Below are 21918 nucleotides of genomic sequence, written 5' to 3'. Positions count from 1 at the left end.
GGGTCAAAGCTCAACAGAGGTGGTACAGAGGAGGAACACGCGACACGTTTTGCCCTCAAATTTTCCGTCCGATGTACGCGATCCCGCATGAGAAGCAGATCGACTTTGATAAATGTAGAAAAATAAAATTGCTTGAAATGGACGGGTGTGCCTAATAAAGCGAACGCGGCGCTCTCACTTGATCTCATTGGCCATCTCCTCCTCCGTGTCCCGTCTCCTCTTCAGTACGAATATGAGGAAGAGCGCCACGGCCACCAGCCCCACGACGGACCCCAGCGTCGCCGCTGCGATCAAGCCCGCGTTGGAAGCTGGGAAACACAACAACGGACGGACAGCATGTGAGTGTTTACGCTCCCCCGGGGCGCGGCGCGGAGTGAAAAACTGCTTCCGCCGCGTACGTACAGGTGATGACCTCCAGGTTAATGGAGCAGCTTTCGGAGCCGGCGGTGTTGATGGCTCGGCAGATGTACTTCCCCGACATGCTCTTAGTGAGGTTGCTCAGCCTCAGCGTGCCCTGCCTCTCGTCTGCAAAACAAACACACAGCAACGCACGTTTCATGGATGGTACGTTTCGCTGCAGAGGATCTGTTGTGAGTACAACAAGGCGGGGGAGCAACAGAAACAGAAATATTACGGCACAAAATGACATGCTCGGGAACTATTTTGTCACAAACTTGCTGCACAAAGACGATATTGCGATAGACTGTTTGGAAACCGCAGACTGTCTGTAAAAGTGTTTTCTTGGCCTCCGGGTCTGAATTATGAGGCCGCTGCAGAAGAGCCTTAAGCTGCGATACCACCGGGTGCCCACTAGAGGTCGTCTCCAAAAAAAAAAAAAGGCTCCGGCGCCATAGACTCCCGTTCAACTTCTCATGAAATTGTAGGTGACATTTTCTCGTCATTAAATATAAAGTAAGCTTCAAAAAGCTGTGTTTTTGGGGGCGTGTCTCTTTGATTGACAGGCCTGTGGTTCAGTCAGGTTACGGCTATCTGTGGGCGGGACGTAGTATCGTCGGGTTTCCAATCAGGTCAGTCAGATCCACCGCTCCCCCCCCCCCCCCCCCGAGCTCGTCCAAATATGGTCACTTCCTGCTCCAAACCGCTCCGAACCAGCAAGATGGCGCCCCGGCCAAAATCCGAACTCAAGGCTGCGTAACGGCCGTTCACAAACCAACGGGTGACGTCACTGTTGGTTGCTGCTTACCGGAAGTTTAGATATTTTTCAAAATAAAATACCTTACAGGTCATTATTTCAGGTTTTGACCTCAGAGCTTCGGGGAGAAGTAGAAATATTAGCTTTTCTATTTCTGCTGCAGCTTTGCCAGGTTTTGTCCGTTTTTTGGTTGTTGTTGTTGCTGTTTTACACTTGAATTCTGCATTATTTTGGTGTTTTGGTGTGATTGTTAAAACAAGCTCAGCCTAGTGACTGGTGGAATAAAAGAAAAAAAAAAAAAAAGCAACAAATAAATAGAGTAATTTCAAATTTTTGCTCTTTATGTACGCCATACCATCATCTGCAACATATCATCGCAGTGTTCATTCATTAGTATCTGATTCTCCTTAATCCAGAATATAATCCAGTATTGGCCCATTTCCACCAGCTACTGGATGTATTTTGACATCGATGCAATCCCTCAGCAGACGGCTCCGCACATCATTCTGCAGCGTTGGAATGTAATGACGCTGGTCAACAATTTTTGTTTTAATATTTTCTCACACTGCGGTCTTGACACAGCAGCGCGTGTGTGTGTGTGTGCGTGTGTGTGTGTGTGTGTGTGTGTGTATCCATCTGTCTCACAATCTGTTCCTCTTAGCACATCTGGCTTCGAAAATGCAGTTTCGAACAGAGGCTGTAGGAAAATAAACAAGCTTCATGAGGGACTTATTTCAACAAATCCTCTGGAATCCAATCTGAGACGTCACATCGCAGCGTGTCTTCGTCCGATGTGTTTTTGCTTTCGTAGCTGGAATAAGAAAACAACCCTGGGGCGTTTGTCTGTGTTGGGGGAATCAAACTCTTGAATGTGTCATTCGAGTGTCAAGCCCACAAAGAGAGAAAAGTAATGATACCAAGGGACTCATCCGAATCATACCAGATGAAAAGTCGAAGGTCACATCGTGCTAGAAAGCGGCATATTGATGTAAGAGATCAGAAAATCCTCCACTGTGATTGTCTGCAATCTTTGACTGAGCTTTGTGTTTTGTCTGCACCAACAAAAGGGAGATGTGTACAGTTATTAAAAAAAAAAATATTAAAAAAATACAGTAAATCTCTTCTTTGGCTATTAATTAAAACAAGAACTCGTCCAATCTGCTGTTGAAATGTAAACCTGCCTCTGCTGGTGTCAAGTACAAAAAAACAAAAACAAAAACGTTATACAATAAAATCATTAAACACCCAAAGAACAAATAGATGACACCTAAATTTTGTTGTTAAAAGTTCTACCGGATTATCCAAATCCTGTCTACGAAATCAAAATAAACAAGAGCTGCAGATGAGTGTCGTATGCACCTTGCCCCTCTCTTGATTATTTAATCGGCTGGCTTGGAAACCAGCTGTGAAGGACCGAAACCCAATTGTGACAGATTAGCAGCGCGTCAGCTGACTCGGAGCTTGGAGCGGGTTCAAGCAGGCGGATCTATCTGCTGCCTCCCATATCAAGACGGGAGCCTCGCTCACATTACGCTGCCATCACTGCAAGGTCAGTGAGCAGCATTTGTCAAAACCTTGACACATGCGATTAATATAAATCAGCAGATTTCCTGTATGCAGCTCCCGGGATAGTTAGCTACCTCACATGACACATGGGACGATCACTCCCAAACGGGATCAGGCTTTCACAATGAAAGAACCAGTGTGAAGGATTTAGAGGGATCCGTTGACAGAAACGGAATATATTATCCATAATTATGTTTTCATTTGTGTACGATCGCCTGAAACTATAAGAATATTTGTGTTTTCATTCTTATTTAATTAACCTCACTGCTAGATGCCACTAAATCCGACACACTTGTCCTTCAGGGTTAACATCAACTCACATAAAGAATATCAGAAAGCTAGTACTTACTGTACGTTTTATATTAACGCTAGCGCAGTCTCACAGGGCTAAGGGGTTTATTTCAGTCACTACAGTTATACCAAACACTCCAGTGGAATTTAAGAAACTCACCGAAAACAGGCTGATTTATTTATTTATTCATTATTTTTCTATATTTATGTGACATTCTCAGTTTTATATTGTAGGCTGTAATAATGACACCGACTGATGCCTTCAAAACACTTGTTTTGTCCAAACAACTAGCCGCAACACAAATATATTTAGCTTATAATTATGTCAAAAAAAGCTAATCCTCAAATTTAAGTAGTTGGGTCAAAATAATATTTAGCTCTGTCACGGACTCTGTTATGTTTGTTTTTGGTAAACACTAACACGTGTAAAAAAAAATATTCTTAACTAAAAAAAAAGCTATAATAAATACAGCACACGGTGAAAAGAGGAATGTAAGCATTAGCTAAATCTAACACAACGCACATATTGGGGAGATTTAAAGGACAAATTCAACCCTTTATTACAAAAACAACAAGTCTGAAAATCCAACATATGGATATACACGGGAAAATATTACAATATTACATCTGGTCATTTTCCCATGTGGTTAAATTTAAGATTAACTCCAGATTTAGTCTATAAAAGTTCAAGGAGAGTGTGAATTTATAAAGTTGAGTGGGATTATCTTCCACCTTGGCACCGATCTGCTAATGTGTATTTTCGATGGCATCCTGAAAAAACATAATCCTATAAGCATTCTCATAAATTGGGTTGATGTTTTTCCTTTAAAACTTTTCTACGGCTCATGGATTGCCATGTTGGCTCCAGAAAACGTGATTACTCGTGATGTCACGGTCTGCAGGTGAAGGAGTGGGATGGGGGAAGTTAAGTGGGAAATGTATGAGTGAACACCCTTACCAATGAACCCAAAGACAAGCAAGGGCTGGGGGCAGGTTCTCCACTCTGTGGTTTTTTTTTTTGGCAGGAGGAAAGATGGCAGAAAGAGAGAGTGAGAATGAAGGAGCGGTAGGGAAGGAGTGGTACAAACTGGTGGGGAGGAGGAGGAGGAGGAGGAGGAGGTTGTAAGAGCCCTAAATGTGCAGCATTCGCAGTCCCAAATCCAACTTATGCCTCTTAGAGGGGTTGATCAAGTAATGACATGGGGCTTGTTAGATTAGGCACCAAGGGTCAGCAGGGAATGAGGAGTGATGCGAGAGGATCAGCAGAGTGAGAAAACACAAGACACAAGAGAGATTTCTGAAAAAGATAAGCAGTGATGGCAGAGTAAAGTTCAAGTGTCAAAGTAAGCATACAGCGCAGATACAAATTAAAAAAAATAAATAAAAAAAAGATGGTGGGGCGGGGTTGGGAGGGGATCGGGGGTGGGGGGCTCGGACTCGAGTGTCGAAGGCATGTGATGCGGGCGCGAGTGTGCGTACGTCGGCACTCAGCGCCGGGTCAGGGCACAATCAAAGGGAGTAGTTTTCATATAATGAGTCTGGGGTATTTTTTTTTTTTCTTTCGCCGTAAAGAGATGAGGGACAGAGATCAAAGCAGTTAAGTCAATACTCAATCAATCAGCCTGAGTCTGGTTGCTCAGAAACAGATGGTGTTTTCTCTGTAGCATCATTTGAAACAAACCCTGAAAAAGATAATTCAATAAAAGTTTTTTTTTATTTTTTTTTATTTCTCCCCCTCTCTATTGTAGCGGCAGCAGCACGAGAGGATGACGCTGTGCGTCTCACTCTGCAAAGAGGATTTCATGCTGCTTGTTGCAGCAGGATCGAGGATCTTCCTCTGAGGTACATTTGGGACATTTACTGCTGCAATTGAAATCATTTAACAGCCTTATTCTGCAGGACCTTCCAGTGTCGTGGATAAAATGTAATGAAAACATATCGGCTAAAGTACAAGATTGATTTTTAAGGTAAAGCTTATTGTAAAGAGATTTTTCCTCAATTATTCGACCACCAAAAGTCAATATTTGATACTAATTTCACCTTTATGATTTGCAATAAGCGTTTTTTGTAGTTTCGGATGTCTCTGTTTTAGTATTTTAATACGCTCCTCCTATTCTTTGGCGGTCCTTAAAGAAAGAAGAGGCAGCACAGGAACCAGAGATTTTCAGTGGGATTCAAACTGAAAGATATACAGATTAAATATTTTCTTTAAGATCAAAAACGCTGCGAAGAAGTTTGTATCGCTTCTTTTAGCTGTGGTTAGTTCAGCTTCATTCAGCCCCTAAAAATGCTTTTTGACCACTAAATAAAGTTATCGAGACCCTTTATCAACTCCCTTCATCTGGATTCTTATATCTGGACAGCGAGAGAACCATATATAGAGATTTTATGCCAGAAAATCAAACAGAAGGTGTAAAAGTAACGTTAAAAGTTGTGATATCTCTTTGTGGTAAAGGAATGTGAATAAGGTCTTCTGGTTTTAAAAAATAAATCACATCCACTTCAGTTTTTTTCCTGCTTTTGAATTTTTACTTTTGGGATTTCTGCCTCCGTCCCGACAGACAGACATTTTGACTCGTCATTAAAGCGCGGGTGAAACTAACGTTTGTTAACGATGGCTCAGCTCCACCAGCGGTCCCAGCGAGCAGCAGGAACAACAACAACGGGATGCTGAAACTGGCTCGTCCAAACGGACTGAAGGCGCTTTTAAGGTCTGTAACACCGGGACCGTTTCCTGCTCCGACATTTCCGACCTGCCTGGACGAGGAGTTACTGCCCGGAAGAGGAGCGACGTCAGTGGTGTTAAGGCGGTTTGGTTGCAAAAGATCCGATGCAGAAGAAATCACAGTAATGTGTTAGTTCATAGGGAATATGGGAAGTTTAAGCCGACACAGGATTTTCTCCGCCGTCGTAAGGCTCAGACGCAGCACCAAAGACAAATCACGGTGGAGAGCATCAAATTAACTAAATGACTTGTCCCAGATCTGATGATCGCATTTGTTCCCCGGAGGACTCCTTGCGCAACTTGTGCCTTTAGGCTTTTCGGAGGTTGTTTACACAAATATGGTAAAAAAAAACAAAAAAAACAATGGTCAGAACTTAGTGTTTTGCTGGGTGAGGATCCTCAAGACTCCCAACAAATATGTGAAACTAAGTCTTCCACAAAGTTAAAGGTAAAACACTGCATATAAATAATGATTTCATTTTATATGTGTTTTTCAAATTTGTCTTTTTAGTAGTTTGTGATGTTAAGAATATTAGCATCGCAGAAATACCCTCACCTACTGTGAGATTTTTTTTTTTTTTTTTTAGAGCCATATCGACCATTAATTGAAAGGAATCAGATTATCAGTTTTCGGAAAGAGCATCTCTTTAAACACGATTGCTAATCACGCTTTTTTTTTTTTTTTAAAGGGACTTTGCCGAGACTTTCCGGACATCTGACATCCCGGTCATGTGCTCGGAGAATACTCACTCTGCATTGGGGAGAAGAAGACCTCGGACATGGGTGCAGCTTTGGTCCACTTGTACTGCGGGACGGGTTTTCCGTGGCTGGACTTGCAGCTCAGCGTCACGTTGCCATTCACCACCGGGTTCCCCGTCATGGTGCACACCGGGGGGGACGGAGGGACTGCGCGGAGGGGCAGGAGACATTATTAAGTTAACGCATGTCGGGATAAGAATGCACGATTTACGACTCCTTTACTGAACTAGTTCGTTGTTTTAATCCACTGCGGAGTTTTCTCGTTGCAGCGGTCGTATTGGATAAAAACCAGTTTCCATCTGCTGCTAGAGGATGACATAATGAAATCAAAGCCCAGCGAATCCCTAAGCAGCAGATGAGTTTTATTTGAAAAGAGCTTTCTGACATAAATATATGATCTTCAACAGACTGCTTCGAGTCTGAAATCCTTCAAAATATGCTCGGCATTTTACTCTGCCAGACTTTTTCACATCCGAGGAAAACGCGCGAGCTGCGCGGCAGAGCGCGCTGATTAAAATCTAACCTTTGAAATTCCTCTGATGTGGCGGACGGTTACCTTTGACATTAAGGCGCACCTCTCCGGAAATGCCAGGACCTCCGGCTACGATGACGTTGCAGATGTAGCGGCCGGAGTCAGACTCCTGGGTGCTGTTGATGTAGATGGAGAGGTTGGCTGAGGGCATGGCCGCGCTGAAGCCCGCCCTCTTGGTGAACTCGTTCTGGCCGTGGCCGACCTCGCCTGAGCTGAAGTTTATCACCTGCGCGGAGAGACGGAAACACCTCACAGCTGCGTACAGGGTTCCCTGAAACCTGAAACTCAGCGACCTATTACGGATGGAAAAAATAATAGCCGCTGTGGTGCCGAGCAGATGCGAAACAGACACAATATTTTAATCCCATCAATTTGCAGTTCAAAACGTTTCACTGCTTAAACCTTCTGCACAACTATGATCACACGCAACTTGGCCTGTGCAGCCTCATAAACACGCCGAGCCTTGTGCAAAAAAAAAAAAAAATCGTTTCAAACAGGAAGGATAAGAAGCCCGTCATGCTTCTCGCCGTTGTCGTGCCTACGAAGGGCTCCCTCTGCCATATTTAATAGATCTATAGAAGTTTTACAAACTTAACATTCAGCTTTTCTGCTATCTGTTTTTAATCACTCAGTCTTCGAAGTCATCGTTTTGTAGCCAAAGTTTTTAAAGTCTACATTTTCCTGCATGTTTGCCTTCCTAAGCAGCTACGAGAAAACACATCTTTACTGAAGTGCTGCAACTTGATGAACTGAAAGGGAATAAAAACCAATCAGGGAAACACGGGAAATAACGCGATTAAAAAAAAAGAAAGACAACGTGGAGAATATTGTATTCTGACAAATGGCAACTGAATTTTAAACATGGGAACAAAATTCCCTGATATTTCAGGATTTGGCCCAAAATAAACAATCAAATCCCCTGATTTTCCCGGTCTGGAAAAGAGTTTTTTTTTTTTTTTTAAATTCCCTGATATTCCATGACATTCACTGACACGTGGGAACCCTGTGTAAAGGAGCACTGCACTGTTAATTCCAACTAATCCCACTAACATTTAGGTTCATGTATGTTTCCACTGGAATGAATTTTATTTGCTGCGTCCATACGAAGATGTGCAGATTAAACTCAGGAAACAACGTCCTTCATAAAGATAATCCTGACATGTACAGATGGTGGACGTGGACTTTTTAGGCTGATTTTCTGCTTGAGACGAACTCAAGGGCGTCGGACACTGAAACTGTTTAGATTATATTAATCAGGCAAACACGCGGACACACACACGTGCGGATGTGTTGGCTTTGATTGACGGTCCGTGCTATACGCAGGAGGTGCGGCTAAACGTGGAGATAAAATGTAATTAGTGACCTCCTGCCGTTAATAACGTCCCTCCGCCAGTCGGTGAATCAGACGGCGGCGGCGTTCGCTGTAATCCTAATGTGTGCAGGCCAACATCTCGCACCTTAGACGAGTTTGTCTAGATATGACATGTCATGCAACACAAAAAGACGAGTACAGCACGTAAAAAGGGAGATTTAAATGAAACTAATTTAAATGAATGAAGTATATAGTTGAGTTTGAGCTGCGGTGCTTTTGTATACGATGCGAGTCGTCCGCTACAGTCGTGATAGGATCAACAAACACACTCCTTCGCTGTAATCCCGTTATAGAGGATCTCTTTTCTGGGCTCCAACAGAGGTGACAGCGCAGTCAACAGCCAATCATCATCATCATCAACATCATTACACTCCGTTTGACCTTCGACCTTCTCACCTGCTTGGACTCGTTCCCCGAGAAGTGCCAGATGACGGCGTTTTTGGAGATGTCCGAGCTGGGGCTGTACCAGGCGTGCAGCATCGCCATCTGGCCCTTCACCACCTCCATCTCTTTTCTGGGGATCTCCACCTTCTCTGTGTCACCTGGAGCAACAACAACAACGACGACGATGACAACAAAGCAGGCTTGTGTGAGTTTAGTTCTGCATGTCACATTTTTGTATTTATGAAGCAGCAGCTGCCAGAGACCACTACGGAAAAAAGTTAAATGAACTTTTACGGTTTTTGCCAAAATCTTTCTGCCATCATATTAAAGTTACAGCTAGTTTTATTTCAGTTAATTCCAAAGGCTGGATTAAATCTGTGAATTTTGCAAATAATAATCATAAAACTGCTGATTAATTTCCTGTTTAAGACATCAAAAAACAGTAAAAGAAGACATCTTTAAACACCTTTGTTTCATCTGACTAACATAAAGCAGCAGGTCTGCACATGTGAGGCGCTGAAACGAGCAAATATTTGGTATTTTTCTTGAGGAATAACTTTAAAAATCAATAGATGCTGGCGATTTTTTTTTTTCTTCTGTCCGTTGACAATTAGCTCATCGGGTAATAGTTTCAGCTCTTGTTTCATGATTTATTTTCCTATTTCTGCATCAAATCTGTCTTTTTACACACTTTAAACAAAATTATTCACATGGGAGTCGACTCTGACGGGCTCAGGACAAAATAGCATGACGTGAAAAGGCAGGAAAATTCAGAAAATTGTGAAAAACAATAACTCCAAAATATTTCGTACAGATTCTGTGATTGGGCTGCCAAAGTATCAGCTGCTTTATAATCAAAGAAATCCTCACTGCCTTTCCTTTAACATCTGAACGTGTGTGTGTCCTTTTGGCTTCTGTGCACTCAAGAACCAAAATAAAGGCAAGTTAATCACGCAATCACATTACATTATGGAGTCAAGTTTATTTTCTCGACCTCCATCAGAAAGAATCACAACAAATCAGATGTAAAACAATTAAGAGATTAAAAACAAACTGAGCAATAAAACAATAAAAAAATTTTTTTTAAAAAATCAGAAATTAAGAATGATTTTAGGCTAAATAACACAGGGATATGAACGACCAGTAATCAATACTGAAATGAATTATGAATAAAAACAATTAAATTGAGCCCAATCTTTAAACTCACTTTGGAATAAACATGTTTTCAGTGGAGATTTGAACACCGGCTGTGAAGTTGACTGTCTGATCTCGAGTTGGAGCCCGTTTCAAAGTTTCAGAGCAGTGACTGAACTGAAAAGGCCCGGTCGGCCCTTCGGAGCCGATCCGGATCCAGGAGCTTTTAAAAGCTGGCGGTCCAGTGCCAGAGATCAGACGGATAAGCCGGGAATGCTCCATTTAAGCTCTTGTACACAAACAATAAAATGTTTTAAGTGAAACAGGCAGCGAGTGTAAACAAAATTAATATTGTAGAGAGCAGAGACATGGAGGTACTTTTACTGTAATATTGGTGAACTGCTGGACTGGAGGGAAGATGGTCGGACAAGATGATCCGCTCAGGCATTTATTTATCAAGCTCAAGTCAACTGAGTCCTCTCACAGTTTGTAGATGAAAAGAAAACCACAAAAAAAGAGACCGTCCCTTAATTACCTTTAAACAAAGTCTTCCTGAACAAAACCCTTTCATATTTTTGTTTTAACGTCCAAACGAAGCTAGAGAACATGACGTGTCTTCTATTTTGATTGTAAAAGTGGTTCTGAATTAATTAATTATCAGTGGATAATGCTGCTCCGTCTAAACCTAGGATCCCGTTTCGGACACCGAGCCGACATCTCGTTAAAGTTCCACAATAAGCACCGGCTGACTCTCCAATTACGACTTCACACTTCAAGCTGACTGCTCTTTCATCATGTCGCACTCTTCTGTATAAAAAAAATAAGGTTTGAAAAACAACTTCATCCTGGAAAAATCCCAGCAAACAAGAACAAAGTTTCTAAGAAGTAAAAAGATAAATGAAAAGCTAATCTCAAAGGAATTCAGTCGCATTCTCGCACATGTCAACAAACTACAAAGCAGCTGAGATACCCCGGTCTCACTGTGTCCACTGTTGGCTCACTAGGGAAGAAATTGTAGCCCAAACAAATGCGCATAAATCAAAGAAACACTGTTGAGAAAAGGCTTCATTTTCACACAAAAAACAAGCAGAGAGCTGATGAAGAGAAACAACGACAGCCGAGATGATGCGGTCACAACTGATGATGAGAGGAAGGACGATGAGAAGTGAAAAAAGAAGAAAGGACGTCCAACTCACAGGGAGCCCAGTCACCTGAACCGGACAGCTGCAGCTGGATCAGCTGATCCCAGCAGCTGGAGTCCGTCTGTGTCTCCAGTTTGAAGCTCGACTCAAAAAAAAAAAAAAAAAAAAAAAAAAACTACAGCAAGGACTGAAAAAAAAACGAAACTTGTGCTGCCACTAAATCCTTCAACAAAGCTGAGGAAAGTGTCCCTCATGTGCGCGCATGGATGGACGGAGAGGATCAGGAGGTGGAGAGGAGAGAGAGGAGGAGAGAGAGGAGGAGGAGGAGAGAGAGAGAGAGAGAGAGAGAGAGAGAGGAGAGAGGGAGGAGGGCAGGGGGGGGGGGGGTGTTGTGATCCACAGAGCGCCAGCTGAGATGTCCACATCTGTTCGGGCAGCTCGGCATCACCTTCTTCCTTTTCCAGACTGAGAGGAGAATTAGACCGTAGTGGTGGTGGTGTTGGTGTTGGGATGGGCTCGAGGGTGCGTGGATAGAAGAGGAGGGAAATGTGTGTGTGTGTGTGTGTGTGTGTGTGTGTGTGTGTGTGTGTGTGTGTGTGAGCCAGACGTTGTTTTTCACATTTATGTTGTTTTTTTTTTGCTGCAGTGACTCAATCGTTTCTTATTCCTGCCGGGACAGTGTGACCTCCTCACTGTGGCGCTCCTCTCACTTAATTTCTGAGTCTGCTAAACCCCGCTGACTAATCCTCAAACAATCCTGGGCTCAATCCACCTCACGTGAGCAAAAAGAGCTCAGCTGGACATGGATATGATGTAACACACGGTCGTTTCTCCGAACTCCACGCCGCCATCGGCGCACACTCTCTCCCAAATGACAATTAGCAGATCGCAACATTTATGTTTCGTCATGCGTGCCAATGCGATCTCCGTTGAGCCTGTTGAAGTGTTAGCGGCTTGAAATGAGGCGTTAAGGATGCATTCAGGAGCATTTGATGGCAGAAAATCAAAGAAAAAGGCAGAAACTGACGACAAAATTATAAATATGACGTTTTTACAAATGATCAATATTTATAAGGAACTTTTAAAAGGTAAAGTGCAGGCATTTCTTGTTAAGGAGGGAAATCAGAAACAGATGACGGTGTACGAGTCGGGCTGCAGTTTAATAAACTCCCTTTTACAAACAGCTGTGGCTTAGATGGTAAAGCAGGTTGTCCACTAATCACGAGGTTGCTGGTTTGATCCCTGGGACCTCCTGTCCACATGCCGAAGTGTGTTTGGGTAAGAAACTGAACCCCGAGTTGCTCCTGATGCCAGCTCAGTCGTTGTTGTGTGAATGTGTGTGTCAGTGGGTGAATGCAGACCAAACACAGGGCAGTGCTTTCCAAAGTTCAACAAAGCTGAACTCTGACCTTCAAGTTGTCAGGATCCCTGTCTGACCTTTGTTCATCCCGATGTCCTCTCCTCGTGTGTTCTGTCATTCCCCGTTTGTTGTGGTGTGCCATTGTGTTTTGTTCCGTTTCTCCACTTCCTGCCTCCAGACGTCTCCCACGGCCACGCCCCTACGCCCCTGATTGGTCTGCGCAGCTGCTGGCAATCGAGTTGATCGCCTCCTGGGAGTATATCAACCCTGGTCCTGCACTCCGGCGCTGTCAGACCGTTCTGTCTACTCACCCGGTGTCACCGGTTTTCATCCCCCCCCCCCCCTCGTCTGATTCTGACCTCAGTTTTGTCTACCTGTCAGCGTGCCCGCGGTCTACCTGACCCGTCCTCTCGTCTGGCCTCGGACTTACCCGATGTCCTGCGGAGAACCACGGAGGACACCAGTCAGCCTGTAAGTCCTGCTTCAATGCACGGGGATCGTCATCGACGTCAAGCCTGCTGCTCCCACAGTCCTCCCTCTGGTTCCTACTCATCCGTTTCGGACTCAGCCCCAGCAGGAGAACTCTGCCCTGTCTCTGCCTGCCCCTGCTGGCCATCTCTCTCTCTCTCTCTCTCTCTCTGTCTCTCTCTCTCTCTCTCTCTCTCTACCCCCCCCCACCCCCCGGTCTTCCCCTGCCTGCGTAGCCCATCTACAACTCACCCTTTCAATAAAACATTAAATTAGAGTCTCACTATCTCGCTCTGTGTCTGCTATCGGGTCTTATCCTGAGCTCTCGCGACACAAGTAGATCAAAATGAAACAGAACTTGGGTTGTTGAATTGCTTAGCTGCATTCAAACATGCTGACAATGTCATGCTGGCCAGCTTAATTGAGTGTGTGATTTAGCTAACATTTGATAATTATAAATTGGGTATGATGGGAATTTCATTAGCTTTTGGCCTTTCTTTATGTAAGGAATGGAGAGATGTAAATTTGGACCTAATGATGGCGCTACATGACCATAGACTGTGTATAAATATGTTCATCGTCTCCGAGTCTGAAAAGTGAAGTTTACGCAGAAGTGCCTTAAAGTGCAGTACCACTGACGACCACTAGGGGGCGGGCTTCAAAAACCTCTGGCTCCAATAGATTTCCATATCAAACGCACCAACTTCTCTCATGAAATACAAAGTCAGTAAATGTTTTCCACGAGTCATCATGGTGCCATGAAGTAAATTCACTCCTTCTGATCAGAGGTCTGGTCCTTCTGGAAATAATCCCCTCATTAATTAGGTATTAGGCCTCAAAGAGAGGTGTGTTTTGGGGTGTGTGTGTGGTTTGATTGACAGGCCTGTGGTGCAGTCAGGTTTCCTGTGTTAAGTGGGCAGAGCATAGTGTTCTCAAGTTCTCAGTCAGATCATGTATAAAAAGGTTGTAGGTTCCTGGTCTGAAAAGTGAGGCCAGTACAGAAGTGCACTACCACCGATGAGCTATATCTCAGAGCGCTATATTTGGGGGCATGTCTGGTTGACTGACAGGCCTGTGGTGCAGTCAGGTTTCCTGTATAGGTGGGCGGGGCATAGTGTCTTCGGGCTCTCAAGCAGATCGACCTAACTCCTCCCCAGATCGTCCAAATATGGTCCCTTCTGGCTCCAAAAAAACAAGATGGCGAAGGACAAAAAGCCAGATCGCAGGCTTCAAAACAGCAGTTTTTACAATTAGTCCCCGAGTTGGTACCAAATTTTGTAGAAATACACGGAATAGATAAATGTGAACCCGATGGTGGCGCCGTATGAGTCCACGACAGCACTTTGATCATCAGCACATGAAACAATGCAGAGTCCTGTGATGTATGCTATGAGATGTCAACGCAAAAATCTTCCTCCATCTAATCATGTAAAGCCACCTACTGGACATGTATGCATGAGATTAACATCTTCATCATCATCATCATCATCCTCCTCCTCCTCCTTTCAGCCGCCATAGCACCAGCCTGCCTGCGATTGGTTCAGAGAAATCGCCTTTTTTCAGATTTGAAACAAATCCCATTAGCGCTGTGGTTTTATTTCCACCGCCGATTGTCTGCCGGCACACCGACCAATCGAGCGTGCTGTAAGAATTGCATAAAAACAGTGAGAGGCAGGTCTGTGAATGATGGATGTCTGGAGTCCTTGTTTTAATGTTACGATGCTCCACACTTGTTAATATACGTCGTGTACAAGAGCCACAATCAGGAAGGATGAGGTTTCTCTGTGGGTTGAGGAGACTCTCGACGTGAATGGATAAGAGCTGCAGGGCGCCCGCGGCACTGCATGCACACAGTAATTCTGAAGGATACACAGATTCCCTGTGATGAAGCAGGATAATGCCCTGTAGTCTCCCAACCCCAGACTATTCTTGTGCTTCTTTGGGCAGGTTTATCCTCAGAACTGTGTCATTCAATTGTTTATTAAATGAAGGAAAATCTTCACTAATCCGCGGCCGTCTCCATCTGGGTGTGTGTGTGTGTGTGTGTGTGTGTGTGTGTGTGTGTGTGTGAGGCTGCAGAAAACAGACTGTTCAAGATGTGAATATGGACAGAAAATCCACTCAAATCCTTCAGAGATAAAAAAAAAAAAAGAAGAAAAAAAAAAAAAGAAAGCTGCTAATAAAGAGGATACAGATATGGTACTACAGCCTCAGTTAAACTCTGTCCTAATTATATCTCGCCAAAGGCTATTGTTCAGCCGAGTCACGCTTTATATCTGCTAATTGGATTCTTCTCTTTAGAATAAACACTGGTTTTTTTTTGTGTTTTCTTGCAGGGCATCCAGGCTGTGAGATGTTGGCCGAGTCTCAGCTGTAAAAGCGTTTATGACGGCAGGACTCCCAAACCTACACAGGACAATCACAGGCAAGTCCAACCGTGTGATGCACGTCCGAGCTGGGGCACAATTAGCAGACCGCTGTGTGTGTGTGTGTGTGTGTGTGTGTGTGTGTTCGCTGCAGTATCGCGATTCGTCCGTAGGGGGAGGCACGCTCACGTGAAAAAAAGAGGGATCATTTGATCGTGAGAGATAAAACCACAGCGGAGGTCATCACATCATCAAAACAGTTACGTCTCTGGGTTTAGGACTAAAAAAAACAAAACAAATGAATGAAGGGTAAACAGATGCGACGCCGCGAGTGCAAATGAGATTTTAAACACCGTGTTGTTATTGATCGAGTGGAGGATACATAGAAGTCTCAAAGCCCTGAGGGAGACGTGTAGGCCTGTGTGAAGATAAACTGATCCTCTTTAACCAGCCCCACTCTATCTCCCCGAGTAATCTCTGCTTCCAAACCTATGTCGGTCTCTCATGTGAGTCCCTCTCTGCAGCTAAAGCTTTAGCTCAGATTTACTCTCCATGTACACCTCTCCACCCCCAACCTCCTCCTTCCCTCCCCCACTGAGACAACAGGGTGGGCCTGTTTCCTGAAAAATAAAATGAACCGATAATCTAAAGCAAGTGAAGGCAGCAGCCTTTCACTCAGTGCTCGCTTGTTCGGAACTATTTAAGAGTCGCACTCGCGTGACACGTTCGTGGAAGGATGAAGTTTCTCATGCAGCCTCACTCAGATCAGACCTGCGTCACAGTGCTTACTGTTGTCATAGAAGCAGATACATTTGTTGATTTTCATCTTCACATACTTGCTTAACTATTTACTCGGTGCAATTTCAGAAACGGTAAACATTTCTAAGAGCCAAAAAGCGACGTCTTCAAATTGCTCGTATTTCATTTGCAGCAATACAAAAATAGAAAAGCGGCGTACTTTCATATTTGAGAAGCTGCAAGCTCTCACTGTTTGACGTTATTGCTCGATAAGTTTCATGAATCACATAAATTCTATTTGAAATTGAAATGAAACTGAGGTGCACAGGAACTAAATAAATAAATAGTAGCTACTGGACGCAACTGCAGTTCAATGAGTACGTTCATACTTTGTGTCTTTGAGACAATGGTGGGGAAACACTGCACTTCAAGGGTCTCTGTCGACCATTTCCAGAGTTTGACCTAAAATCTGTCGTTCCAGTTTCAGGTCCGTGGTGAAACCACAAATGTTCACGAGCCAGCGGTCACAAAAACGTGTGTAACTCAGGTGCTGATGTTGATCTGGCGACATAACTTTAAATATCATCACTTTCACCATCTTGGTTGTGTTGGCATGCTAACATTTGCTAATTAGCACTAAACACAAACTACAGCTGAGCCTGCAACTTATGGAAAGAGCAAATCAAAAGCTATGTACGGAGAATTTTTTTTTTTTTTGAGAGCAACTAACAGCCAAATACGCAGAAAAAAAAAAATAGTCATGAAGCATTTTAAATGACAGAAGCAAAAACCTAAAACTAAACCACGCAGCTCAAAGACAGGCGTCCGGATCTGTATGTAGAGTTTAACGTGAGCAAGAGTTTGACATCAAAAAGTTGCAGCTGCATCTGTTGTATTAATCACACACACACGCACACACACATTAACATGTTGACGCTAATGTAGCAATAGCTCATAACGTTAGGTTACCGTCATTGTTGTTCAGTCTGTGTGTGTTAGCATGTTGCATGTGCAGCTGTGTGTGTGTGCGTGTGTGTGTGTGTGTGTGTGTGTGTGTGTGATTGACTTTTTTTTTTCTGCTACAGAGAATTGTGCGATTTCAACGGTATTGTTTCTGACTAACCTGAAAGGACAAACAGAAATTTTGACCGCTAGATGAAAAGACATGAGCTCACCCCGAACTTCACAGCAGTCCATCCAATAATTGTGAAGACATTGAAGACACACAAAAAAAGTCAACCTTTTGCCAGGGGATTACGAAGGTCAGCAGGATTAATCCTCCCAGATCCATTAATGTCTTCACCAAATTTCAAAGCAATCCATCTCATAGTTGTTGAGCTATTTCAGTCAGGAACAAAAAAAACAACAACAACAGGCACCTATGTGAAGAGGCTGTAATAGCCACACTGTTTAGGGGAATCAACACTTGAATACGACAATGGCTCATCCGATACGTGAAATACAAGAGAGGCGGAAAATAAGACGAATAAGACAGAATGATAAAATCTGTACAGCCGACAGATTTCTATTATCTCAGAATATAGTCATATTGTTGAACCTCACGCTGCATGAGATCAGCTTTGTGCTCACAGTTGCTGTGGATGATGTTATTCATGTTTGAGCTCCACAGCATGTTTCTGTGTCAGACTGGTGATAACAAAGTCTTAAACTGACCCCATAAATGCACAACTCATCCAAGAAAAGACTAACACGATCATAAATTATTGAAGCATCGGATTCCTTTTAGCTCGTTAGTCCAGCTGCTTAGGAAATCTGGATAACCTTGAGTTTTACTTTTATTAATGACTTTAATAAGCGAGAAACTGATTGCAAAAGGGATTCTCCACATCTGTCGATGTCAAACGAGGACAAACGTGAAGAAAAAGATTTGAACTGTGCCAGGAAAAAAAAAAAGGTTTCTCTTTCTGACAGGCAAGAATTTAGGACAACAAAATAGCCTTGTTGGTGTAAAACTGCACATTGGACTGACCCTACAGGCTTCAAGCAGATGGTGCTTCAATAATAAATATTTGGGGAAGGCTCCTTTAAATTGGATTACATTAGTGTAATCTCTGCAGCTATTTTAAACCATTTTGAGTGTGCTATCTCATCACAGTAGCTTTAATCCCTCTTAACTTTTTGATTGTGTTCAAATTGATTCTCCTCGCACACACGGCTCCAAACTCCCACCACCTCCCTCCGGTTCTTGGAGCAAAGTCGCACGATTACAACTGTCAAACAGACACGCGTAAAGTGCTGCACATAATATAAATGCACACACCTAAAGATTTGTTTTTACAGGCTCACCTTGAGGTCGTAGCAGATGCAGAAGCCCACTCACGACAGAAAGGTGGCAGCTTGACTCAAGTGGGAATAATTGGCTGTACTATTATGTGGGAGGATCGTCAATCAAGTCAAATTGAGTTTGAGTACGCAAAAATGTTTTGGTAAAAAGAAAGTAAATATTAACATCTGGTTCAGGAATATTCAAGGTCAAAGCAGCGTGGCTTCGTAGGAAAATCACTGTGAATGCACAAAATATTTAGTCAAATAATGGCTACAAATAACTCTTACAGCCTAATGTTAATACATTGGCACAGTCAAGGGCCAATTCATATATTAGCAGTATCTGGCCCAAGTGGCAACCGACCGTTTCGTCACACGTTGGTTTGTGAACTGCCGTTCTGAAGCCTCAAGTTCGTTAATTCGGCCGTCGCCATCTCACTGTTTTGGAGACAGAAGTGACCATATTTGGGTGAGCTGGGGAGGAGCTAGCGGTAAATCTGACTCGATCCGATTGGAAACCAGAGGACACTATGCTCCGCCCACCTACAGAGGACCCCGACTGACTGCACCACAGCTTTATGAGGGCCACCGGAAAACTAAGAAGAAGGAGTGACTGAAGTGAACGACACCAAAATAACTTATGGAAAAAATGTAGTGACTTTGTATCTCATGAGACTAGTTGAATGGGAGTCTGAGGAGCCGGAGGCTTTTTGAAGCCAACCTCTAGTGGCACTCGGTGGTATTGCAGTTTCAGCCACTTCTGCATTGGCTTAATTTTTCTGAGCAGAAAGCCACATCCTCTTCTATATACAGTCTATGATCTTCTTGTTTGTCAGCCACAGAACACAGCGGGAGCTGAGGATGAATGAAGGATACAAAATACCCTCTTATTTTCAGAAGTTTTTACAGAGTTTCTAAAAAAACAGATTGTGGGAAATCACTTTCTAAAGTGTTAGATGAGGAAGTTGGCGGCGGTGTGACGTCTGCGTTGAGTGCAGAGCTACAGGCAGCAGGTGATTTGTTTAGTTTGTTATAAACACTGAAAGCATGTCTCTGTCTAAAGTTCACATATCTTCTTCCAAGCTCCTTTAAAGCTCACAAGAAAACAACATTTATTTATTCTGTGCAAATACATAAAAGTTAAAAAGAAAATGATTTGTGGTTTAATGAGGTGACTTGCGGGAAGCCTGACAATGGAAACACTTCATTCACCCGCCTTGTACTTCTGAGTATCCCTGACTATTGCACTGGTTGCTTGGCAACAACTACAGCACCAGGCTGTTTCCCAAGAAATAGTTAAAGGACGAGCCCCAAGACTTCAAATTAACCTTTTTAGATTTTGGTTTTCGACTGAACAAAGAGGAGCTGGTGGGCAGATATTTGAACTTCAGACAAAGCCAGTCTGAGGCCAGTGACACACAGGCTGTGCGTTACCTCTCCGGCACTGCAAAGCTGCGACTCGCTTGCCTGCACGAGTCCATACCGGCGGCGTGTCTCCTGCGGCACTACTTCTGCCAGTCCTATCATTGACTCAATGAGTTTCCCTTTGATAACAGCCATCAGCATCAAATGTCTGAAGTCTGACAAGTGTTGAGTGGTAGCCAAACACAGACACTGACGAGAGAGAAACAGATGAAGAGAGCATTGGGAAAACTCTGCCCATCCCCTGTTAATTATTGCCATGACATAATTAAAGCGTACAGTGTCACACGTGAAAAATAGGCATTGGGTCCTTTCTCTGGATGATGCAACAAATAAAAGGCAGAAAGATGGAAGACGTCATGTCCAATATTTATTTGCTGTATGTACGAGAGCAGTGTCAATCTTTTATTTTTTAAAAGATCATTATATTGTTTCTAGATGTTTTCAGAGCCTGGCACTTTAACTTCAGGTCGACTCTTCACTAAGAAGAATGATGTCAATATTAACGAACCCACCGTTGAAACACTAAGCCAGGAAACATTAAAAAGTACCTACGCTGACTCTTCATTTCCTCAGTGACGCTGCAGTATTCAGGCTATTGTCTGATACACCAAGATGGACAGATGAGGCTGGGCTGAATGCTGCATGATATATTATAATGTTCAATAAAATTTAAAAGATAACAGTCAGAAATATAATTACATGAACATTAAATCATCAGAAATAAGATTACTGCCATCACAAGCTCTGATAATCATCTTCATTCAAAACGCTCACATCACTGAAAACAAGCGGACCACACATTTGTTCAGTGTGTTGTCAACTGTGGGGTACGTGGGTGGTTAAAGAAGTTCAGAGGCACTTTGTGTTGCACACAAATGGAGAACAGCATAGTGATGTGCACAGAGAGGGGGAAGCTGTAACCTTCATGAGCAAGTTATCCGAGTAAAACATCAGCACCTGAGTTCCACACATTAACGTGACCACTGGTTCGTGAACATTTGTGATTTCGCCACGGACCTGAAACTGGAGCAGAGAAACATCCGATTTTGGGTCAAACTGTGTAAACGGTCAACAGAGACCCTTGAAATGCTTCAGAAAGTCTACGGCGATGAAGCGATGAGCCGGGCGAGGTGTTCTGAGTGACGTTCAACGTTTCAAGAGGGGCGGAGCTTCACTGTCCAAGACCCAAGAAGGTGCGTCAGGTCAGGAGACACCAGGTGAATTTTCTTTGTGTCACCGTGAATTCGTCCCCTCAGAGTCAGACTGTCAACACCGAGTTCCACTGGGACCTTCTGAGGTGTCTGAGGGAAAACACTCACTGCAGACCACCCGAACTGTGGCGCCATGGCAACAGGGTTCTCCAACATGACAACACGCCCGTTCAAGTTTCTCACCCGCAACAACACAATCATTGCTTCCATCCACTCCTCCTCACATTTGATGTGTGCTTTCTGCAAGTTTCAGGTCCGATGTGAAATCACAAATGTTCACGTTACCAGTGGTCACGTTATCGTCTGTAACTCGGGTGCTGATGTTGACCAAGAGACGTAACTTGGAATACTTCCTCACCAAAGTTATAGCTTCCTCCTCGTCACTGTGCTGCACTCTGTTAGTGTTCAACAGTCTGGGAACTTTGTGATCACATCTTTTGTGTGCGACTTGTCTTCTTCTGATCTTTCCCTCCGCTCTAAAGGAGCCGCCTGCTGTTCAGCAACTTTTTGAACTTTTTTTTTTAACACGCCTCTACTTACAATGTTTATTTACATGCATGATTTACAGCAACAGAGGCATGCGTGCTTGTGTTTGTGCTGAATGACTCACGCGTCCTCTTTGCAGCTCTGACATCCGACAAATTTAACCACAAGGCCCTCTGAGCTGAATGCAGCAGCAGACAGAGGAGTGGGAGACAGAAGCAGGAGGGAGGGTGCAGTGGGCTGAGGCTTTGATCACATGCAAATTCCTCACACACACAGGGGATATAGGTGTTTACGTAGGAAAACAAAAACTCCCATTGTAGATCAACTCCTGCGATTTACACAAGTGGGATAAAAGGATCTGTACGTTTTGAGATTTAAGTATGAACGGTCTAAATATTCTGCACCGCAGCGACATCGGCTAATCAAATCGCCACATTAGCTGATCTCTTCTCTGGCGAGTTGGTCAGTTGACTCGTACATCGGTGGATGCCAGAGGCCCTCTCTTCCCAGCTGTCCATCA

The 21918-nt window shown here is 43.6% G+C and overlaps 1 protein-coding gene across 1 annotated transcript in view; it reads right to left on the bottom strand.

The window, feature by feature from the left end:
* The window catches only part of esamb (endothelial cell adhesion molecule b), a 47437-nt gene that overhangs the window by 878 nt on the left and 24641 nt on the right, over positions 1-21918 (bottom strand). The window contains exons 2-6 of the mRNA XM_069712989.1: positions 8795-8940; positions 7051-7252; positions 6486-6641; positions 403-525; positions 179-308 (exon numbers count right to left, since the gene is read on the bottom strand). Coding sequence (XP_069569090.1) covers positions 179-308; positions 403-525; positions 6486-6641; positions 7051-7252; positions 8795-8940 — 757 coding nt within the window. The remainder of the gene's footprint in view (positions 1-178; positions 309-402; positions 526-6485; positions 6642-7050; positions 7253-8794; positions 8941-21918) is intronic.

Source organism: Brachyistius frenatus, unplaced genomic scaffold (assembly GCF_029030835.1).
Source record: "Brachyistius frenatus isolate BFR_SWC_R1_liver_20210118 unplaced genomic scaffold, ASM2903083v1 Contig_114, whole genome shotgun sequence".
Classification (NCBI taxonomy): Eukaryota; Metazoa; Chordata; class Actinopteri; family Embiotocidae; genus Brachyistius; species Brachyistius frenatus.
This window is presented reverse-complemented; position numbering and strand designations above follow the sequence as displayed.